We start from the raw sequence: 9,113 nt of genomic DNA, 5'->3' as shown, positions 1-9,113 counted from the left end.
AAGTCTGCATCTTGTACAGCAATTAACCACTAAGAAGAATATATGCAGTGTATTATTTGTTGAAAAATAAAAAAAAATAAAAAAAATAAATAAAAAAAGCTGTGTATATTTGTTTGGTTGTTGTGGAGGCAATTGTGGCTTAAGTTAAGCCTCTTTCCTTAATATGTGAAAATTTTAATCACAATAAGATTATGTTTTGAACACTTGCAACTAGCCATTTTTTCTTATTCTTCAGTATTGTATGTTGTCATAATTTTTGTATCTCTAATTAATGCCTAGACTTATTTGGAAGAATGTTAATGTCAAAGAATTTCCTAAGAGATCAAGTAAAACTTTGAAATGATCCTAACATTTCAAGTCTACAATTTAAATTACATTTCCCTATAATAGCATCATTACTTAAATTTAAAAATGTTCTGAATATTTTACTTATTTATTTGTTTTGTTTTAGAATGCCTTAATAGAATAACTTAAAGTATTGTTGGTTATCATATCTCTGATTATATTTTATCTATGCGAAGAAGTATAATGATATTAAGAAATGACATTTTTTTGTTTCAGATTACATGCAAAACTGAAAGTCTGAATTTTGTTGGCCATTACAAACCCCATGACTCTATCTGTAAAAGTGCTTATGGCTACCCTGGCCAAAATCCAATCTAAGCAATAACAACCTACCCTGTGTACCTCATAACCCTGTGCCTATTATTCAGGCATTTTTCCTTGCTTCCTGTTCTGAAGAGCTGTGTGACTGCGGAATCCATGTTAGCAATTTATCTGCCTCCCGTTTAGCAGCATCCCATGAAGTGAAATAATCTTCATTATATGTGGTAGCCCTACAGTTTTGCTGAGTACATATGTCTAAGGTTATGGTACCACTCATTGATTAATAGATTATCTCTCTGGAAATTGAAACAGAATGTAATTGAATCAATATTAGATAACCTGCTATATATAAATTCACCAATGACTCTAATTTTGTAAAACACACCATATATATCTCTTAATTGCCCAAACAATTACAAGGTATTTAACATAACCTGTTCCAAGGTGAGTATGGTGGGACTCTGGGAGGTTGAAGGAAAGGCAAGAGGATCGAAAGTTCAGTCCCAGCTGGGACAACTTGATGAGAAACTATTTCAAAAAATGTCAAAAAAGGTTGGCCTAAGATACTAGTCTACAAATTATGAATGCCAGTTTTATTATATAACTGTTTTTAGTTGTTTCAATTTTAACCCAGAAGGATTTATTTTAGGTACGTGGTTATAGAGTAACAATGTATACATCTCTCCCTATTTCAGGGAATAGATTACATCAAAGAATAGTGTCATACTTTTCAAACCATGTAGAAGGACGCAATAGTGAGATTCACGTCACTATGACAATAGTGACATTGTAAATAGCGTGTTAGCAAAACATTAAATTCAATCTGGTACATTACTTTTTGTTCAATTGTACAATAATAAAGAACTATATTATAATAAAGAAGTTATATTTATTTAAAAAAAATTGATAAGTTCCGATATGTTAGTACACACCTGTAATCCCAGTGCTGGAGAGGCTGAAAACAGGAGGATCACTAGGAGTGTGAGCTGTGTAGTGAGGCCCTGTACCATATACATCATAAAATAAAATAATTAAAAAAGAAAAAGAAAAACACTGGGGGCCAGACACGGTGGCACATGCCTGTAATCCCAGTTCTCAGAAGTTCTCAGGAGGATCATTGTGAATTTGAGACCAGTCGAGGCTACAAAGTGAGCTCAGAGCCAGCCTGAGCTGCATAGTGGGCCCTGAAGATGCAGCTCAGTGTGAGAAAGCCCTGGGTTCATTTCCCAGCACGGAGGAGAAAATTACCTGCTTTAATGTGAGGAGGAATGTGCACAGTTAATATACTTGGAATATACTTGGCATCTTCTCAGCTCAAAATCAGGAATCAGTTCTGCTTTTGTCAATTAGACGCAGATCACTTAAAAGTGATGCTGTGCAGCAATAATATAATCCAACAGGGATGGAAAAATCTGGAAAGAGTATATTATGGCTTAAATTAAAAACAGTAAACGTAAATGTAATGGTTAATCTGATTTTCTGTAGTATCCCAAAACAGGAAGTATAATTCATTAACTTTTAGCTGAGAAACAGCTAGTTACTTCTTAATCATTTTGTGTTCCCTTCAAGACCAACTTCATGCCTGGTCCCTTTCTGTATGTTTTCCTAGAGCTCTAGTACTCCCCCTTCCCCTCCCCCTGAATCTCAACACAGATTATCAGGACAGGTACAATAGTTGATACATTGTGTGTTGTTGTCTTCCTAGTCCCTATTCAGAGTAGAAGTTTCAGGCACGCTAGTTTGTCTCTATAATGTTAGCAAAAAACTTTCCTTTTAATGGACTAACAGAAACTACCTGTATAACAATCTCAGCTATCTTGTATATGCATATCTTTTTTCTCCTTTTTCTTTTTTTCGTTTCCCCTTTCCCCATCACAATTTGTCTTTTCTTTTGAACAATTTGCTCCCTTTGGACTGTAGGAAAAATGACTGTTTCTGAGCTGGTAATTACTGGGCCCTTTTCATATGCTTGGTGGGACTTTGAGTTGTTTATAACTTGATATTTTTAAAATTTTCAAATATTTAACTTCTTTTATGGCAGGTACTGTGATATATACATTTCTCTGATTTCTTCTATAATCCTTACAAATGTTCATTACTTTCGCATATATGTCCATAATGATACATGGATATATATTTATATTTAGATCTATCTATCTATCATCTATATCTATAAAGTCAAGGATTACATTTAAAAAAGAAAGAAATTATAAATCCAGTGTTTTAAATCTTGCAGACCCCCAGGAGCAGCAAATTGTCTTATTATCAAGAAACCACTTTGAGTACAGTGAGGAAGCTTTAATTAGGAGTCAGAAGCCTGTCAGTGGAAAGGAAATGGGAAGTGAGGGGCTGGATATCCATCTTGCCAAATGGAGCAGGGAAAGAAAATACTGCATTGCGGATTTCTTTCCTTTATTTTCTCAAGTACGTTCCAGCCATTAAGATTAAGAGAACAATGGCTGAGAGGCTGGAAATAAATCCAAACCATCTGATAAATCTCTAGGAAAAGGAAATAACAACATTATTGAAAAGAGGAAAGACCTCCTTAGAGTTTCTGACATTAGTGTTTTAAAAATAAAATTGGGGTTTGCAAGCATAATGTAATTCTTACATAATTAATGCTATATATTGTACATGCAATACATGTTGTATTTCTTTTTATTTAAAGCTTTTTGCGAGGCCAGATGCAGTGTTGCACACCTGTAATCTCAGTAGTTAGAAGGTCAAAGCAGGAACATCAGAAGTTCAAGGCCAGCCTAGGTTGCTTAGAGAGTTAAAGATTACACAGTGGGAATTTAAGTCAAGAAAAAAAAATGTAAACTTTGTGTCAAATATTTTGTTGTTGTTTATCTGTATCAGTAGCATGTTTAAAGAACTAAACATTTTGGTTACATGGTTAAAAAGAGGTTGTCACTTTGAGTAATGACTCATCTGGTAGCCTGGTCTTCAGCTACAGCATAGACTGTCTCTGCTGTTGTGAAAGTGTAACAGATAAAAGGATCTCAAAGCCTGACTTTAAAATTTATTCTTCTTTCTCCTTTTCTCTTCCTCTTGTTTTCCAATATTTATTAGGAACTGTCTTGGTCACTTTTCTCCTGTTGCTGGAGCAAAATACTTGACACCCAAAATTAATGAGGGAAAGGTTTATTTAGCTCACAGTATATGGAGGTTTCAGTCCATACTCAGCTGGCTCTAAGGCAGCATGGCACAAGGCAGAGGGCAGCCATTCATGGCAGCGGAAAACAGCAACACAGCAAGAGCAAATGAGAGGAGTAGTGGCAACAACAGCAGCAGAGAGCAAGTCTGTTTCCCTTATGTTGCATTCAGGCTATGTTCCACCCCAGGCTGGGTGTAGCACTCACACCCATAATCCTATCAGCACTCACACCCATAATCCCATCAGCACTCACACCCATAATCCCAGCAGCACTCATACCCATAATCCCAGTGGATCATGAGTTAATCACAAACTCTAGAAGTTCACCCCATGACTACATGAGGCTTTGGGGGGACAACTAGACACAAACCATTACAGGAACACTAATTGGACACTGATATGATTTATCCCTATGAGGTGCTGAGAGCCAAGAAGAAGGGCGCATGAGGCAATCCTAAAATCCTGGGCTACTTACTAGCTGTCCCGCTGCAGACATATAGCAATGTGTTGGCCCTTAAAGAGGCAGAGGGCCTTCCTTGTCACCTGAGCCCCTATTGCCTGTGCCATAATCACGCTGCCTATTTCATGAGGCTGTGTAAGACTCAGAAGGGACAATTGTCTGTATTGTGAATTGTAAGTGCACTTGCAATCATAAGGAGTTTCAGGAAATAAGTTATTTGATAAAAGGGAATGTCTTGTGAATTTGATGTATAGAAATTAAAAAGAAAGTAACATGAATGAAGAACTCATTTGTTTCCTAATGTGAAATCCAGATCCCTTGACTCTTTGAAATTTCCCTTAGTTCCTTGTAAGAATAAATCTTTAGTAGTGTGTCCCCATGACCTCTTTTTCATACATTGTTGTGCAATTGTACATTTTTATCATCTTCACCTTTCTGTTGAGATTTGAAGGCAGGGCCCATTTTGCTATCTCCATGTTTCCGGGGGAAGTCATATCTAGCAGCACTTCCATGTGTATGTAACACATGTAAGGAGGAGTTTTCCAGTGGAATTTTTCCTACAAGGTTTTTTGTTTTGTGCTTTTTTACCAAATGAGAGGTATGATTTTTCTTTCATGTATTAAATAAAATATCAAGACATACATTAACAAGGAAGTCTGGGTGTTGTAGGCCTCAAATTAAGAACTCTGCTTGTGGCCTACCCTACCTAGAATCCAGAGGGAGGGAGGAGAGAGTGAGCGCAAAATAGTCATTCATAGAATGAAGATCTTAGAACTGATGGAAATCTTGTAAGTGATCTAGGTTGCTCATTGTAGAAAATGTTAGATATCTTTACCTCTTTCTTCACCATCAATGTTTTTCCATTTTAACTTCTCTGGGCTTTAAATTTTCTTGTCTGTAGAATAAAGGAATTATAACACTCATGTTAAATACCCTATTCTAGACTTCTGATATTCTATTTTGAGATTTCTGGTTGTTCTATTTGTTTACTTTTACTCATGTAGGTTTTATTTGTAAACAACTATATAAAATATGCTGAGTAATATGGAGATACTTTCCACATTCTGTGAAGTGAGCCAATTTTATTTTCCCCATGTTTTTATAACAGACAGCATTATCAAGAAAACATTAAAATAGGAGAAAGGTAAGACATTCAGGACATAGGATTTAAATTGAATGTAATGGATTCAAGAAGATGGGGGGAGGTGAGTGAGCAGATGGGAGGCCAGGGGGCTTCAGCCATGGGGATTGTGAGGATGAGAAATGGCTTGGCGCTGAGGAGCACTGACAAAGTACGATGTTGGGATAAGCGCAAAGGATGGCTTGGAGTGCCTTTGAGGGTTTGAGTGTAGTACTGTAGGCAAAAGAAGATCATTTTCAGACAGGAAGAGGCCAGAATTGTACCTGTTGAGTGTCACTGAAGACTTGGGAAGGGAATGAAACAAGCTAGGGTGAAGAGGAAATTGCTAAAGACACAACTGGCACAGGGCTTTATTAAGTGAGGAGAAAGATTGGACTGGATGCAAGTTATGAAGGGAGGAGGGATGATTTTGCCAAATAGTCGTATCAGTCAATGTGTTAAAAATTGGAAAGCAGGTTTACAGCTGGAGGCATATGACAGCTTGGCAAACCCTCTCCTCTCCCGAGTATTCCTTGTAGCTGATAAAAGATTTATCTCAGCTGTCCAGTGTGGCCTGCAAAAATGTTTATTAATGAATTTAAGGAAAGATTTCCTATCTTTGTTGAAAGCAGGTGTATATTTCAGTGGATGGCTGACTACAATGGGGGTTCATCAGTCCTTTTATGTTAACAGCAACTCTTGATCCCCACTCTTGAGGAAAAGGCATGTATACTTCTATCCAGAGGGATTTTTTTTCTATTAGATGTGTTCTTGCATGGATATATTTTTTATTCTGTATATTGGCTTTTTTTTTTCTTAGTGTTCTTTGAATTTAATACTTCATGAGTTTTAAATTCCAGGATCATCGTAGCATTATACCATGAAGGAACAGAAAGGACTGGCTTGACAGTGTTACTGACAATTTATACCAGGATGTAACTGTCTGGCATATTGGTCACTGTTTTGCATTCTTTTGCAAAGTATGCCTTTGTTTAGTCTTGAGGGTGGAGGCTTCTCTCATTTTCCATATACTCAGGACATGGCTAATGACCATTCTGCTTTGCGTGGAATGCTTTTGTTTGAATTTTCACATGGTTTACTCAATCACCTCTCCATTTCTTTTCCAAATTACTAGGTGTCTAATCTATAGGGAAGGACTGAGGCATTTCTCTCATGTAATTTCTAACAAAAATTACATGAAATAAGGCAGACAAATGTTCCTCCTTTCCAATTTATCTCATTTATTCTTTTTTGAACCCTATAATCTGCTTTTGTACCATATGTAGTATGTCATAGAAGGACTAATTAGATATTATCTTTTGAAGTCATAAAATCGTTTTCTAGCAATATGCCTTTGGAGCTAAAAGTCTTTTGTAAAATCCAAATGTAGTCTCTTTATAAGTTTCTACTGGATAATTTTAAATGCAGCCTATGCTTTCATTACCTAAAATAGAAAGCTTTTCATCCATCTTGGGAGTTGAATTGATGTGTCTGTACATGTCCCTAGGTGAATTTTAATAATATTAAATAGGTTGAAGTTTTCTGGGGAAAGTAATTGGTAGTCATAAAAGGCCAGTTTGAATTTATCTAGTTTAAAGGTTGATCTTTTAAAAAAGGAAAGTAAGTTTTGGGAACTGTAATACTTAGTCCTACCAAAAATACAGTGCATGCACATTTGTGTATTTATGTACGTACATATGTATGCATGTATATATGTAGCCAATTAATCCAATCTAATATCTGGGCTCATTCTCTTTAATTGATTGTGATGAAATCCTGGCTTTCCAAGGAAGATGGTACCCCATCTTGTTACCACCTGACGTAAGTGGTGTATGTAGTATATCAGGGTAGTATTAAAGATAGCCACATTCCTCAAGGTAATTTCAACACAAGGAAGCTCAAGAGAGTGGATGCAGTGACAGAACCATCCCAGCTGTGAGAAAAGAAGTTATAGGAACTGTATTTTGTACTCTCAATATCTTTGTATCCATGCTTCTCCAGATTTAGAAGGGAAGTGAGTCCTGACGTTTTCTCTTTTTGTTTTTCATTAAACTATTTTGAACTCAGACATTAGGGAAATCGCAGACAAATTTAACCTTAATAGTTGAAAAAATTGAATTAGACACAAAGACAAAGTTGGCGCTCATAGATATTTACTGACTTGTAAGAGAAGGAAGAACTGGAGTCTTGTGATTTTTTTTTTTTGTCTTAGGGTATTTTTGACTCTCTTTGGCATTTTCAAACGTTGAAAGTTCACTCTTTTAGGTGTGCATGACATACAGTAAATTTCATGTTTTGCTTTTACACGTGTAAATTGAGGAGAGTGTTTGACATTTTGCTGACTTTTTGTTATTAATCAATAAGCATGTGGTGCAGAGAGAAGATATTGGCCAATACAGTAATGTCTCTAATGCTGATGATTGCTGTTTATTGATCTACTTCATTCTTATCTTCGCAGAAATTGGCCCAGTGACAATCACTACAGATCCCAAGAAATTTCAGTATGAACTCAGAGAACTGTATGTTCAGGTGAGACTTGATTTCAATTTTCTGTTTGGGATAGGAAAACCATGCAATTTCCTTGTTCCTTTTAAAACCTGAAAAAAGTAATTGTTAGAGGCAAAATGCACAGCATTATCTTTTCCCAATGTGGTCATGGGTGAGTTGAACAACACTTACTGGAATAGAAGAGAACAGGTTCAAAATGATCACCCTGACTTTTGTATTTTTCCATGCTGCTTATACCTGATCGTGGCACATTCTATTCTGTGGTGCCTTTATGGAAAAATTTTGCTCAGCCCTGCTCTAGATAAGCCCTTCACTTGGAAAAATAAGGAAGGGTTAATAATTATTCCCCTACAGCATTAATGACACAACTAAGGTAATTTATAGCACTCTGTGTGAGATGGCATTTTTACTTGGAATCCTACTTTGGTATAGAGGAGAAGAAGACATTTGCTTAAGTGTTACTCTGAAAGCTGAACTTGGAAGCAGCGTTGGTACGCCTTCTCTTATGCTACTGTTCACACATTATTTCTGAATCCATTCATTTGAAAGTTTTCCTTTTCTGAGGCTGTTTCAGTGTACTGCCCTCCAAAGGTACTGCTGTTGTCATCTTCAGATTTTCAGCTGTTCCCTGTCATTCAGGTAGGCTGTTGGCAGTTGGACTGGAATTTCTTTGGAGTGACCTGGTCAGAGCAGAGATCCATCAGTTCCTTGGTCTACTAGTCATCTTTGGTGGCCTTTTCTTTGTTTTGATTTTCCACTCTCGCACACCCTGGCCTTGCCAACGTTTTAAGCTGCTCCACCTCTCCTGTAACTGATTTCTGCATCGTAACCTCAGCTGTGTGCTGAGCTTGTTGGTGCAACTCCTTGTACAACAATTTCTCCTGCACACTCACAGGAACCCCAGGCCATGTCCTCAAAACTTTCTTCAGGGTCATCAGGTCTGTCCTTTTGCTCACTTTCCTATAGTTTAATTTAGATATTTACCTTTTAAAAACTCTCTTTTATCTCCCTTAGGCACTGCCTAACCATTTAAAGGGCAAAACCTCAGTCCTGAATAACTTGAATTCCTGTATTATTTATGCTCACCCCAAGTGAACAAATGATGTCTCAAAGCTTTGACTGATTTCAGTATGAACTCATAACCACCTGTCTCAATGGATTTTTAATGCTCCGATGATCCTGTTCTATTTCTTTATCTTTTTTCTTCTTCTCTCTCTCTCTCTTTTTTTTTTTTTTTTTTTTTTTTTTTTTTTTTCGGAACC

General features: G+C 36.6%; 1 protein-coding gene across 1 annotated transcript in view; it reads left to right on the top strand.

Moving 5' to 3' along the window:
* Nucleotides 1-9,113, top strand: part of Hmcn1 (hemicentin 1) — a 474,287-nt gene that overhangs the window by 104,989 nt on the left and 360,185 nt on the right. The window contains exon 2 of the mRNA XM_023704108.1: nucleotides 7,802-7,872. Within this exon, the coding sequence (XP_023559876.1) occupies nucleotides 7,802-7,872 (71 nt within the window). The remainder of the gene's footprint in view (nucleotides 1-7,801; nucleotides 7,873-9,113) is intronic.

This window comes from Octodon degus, unplaced genomic scaffold (genome assembly GCF_000260255.1).
Source record: "Octodon degus isolate 3935 unplaced genomic scaffold, OctDeg1.0 scaffold00188, whole genome shotgun sequence".
NCBI lineage: Eukaryota > Metazoa > Chordata > Mammalia > Rodentia > Octodontidae > Octodon > Octodon degus.
The sequence above is the reverse complement of the archived record's forward strand: the minus strand, read 5'-3'. Positions and strand labels throughout refer to the sequence as shown.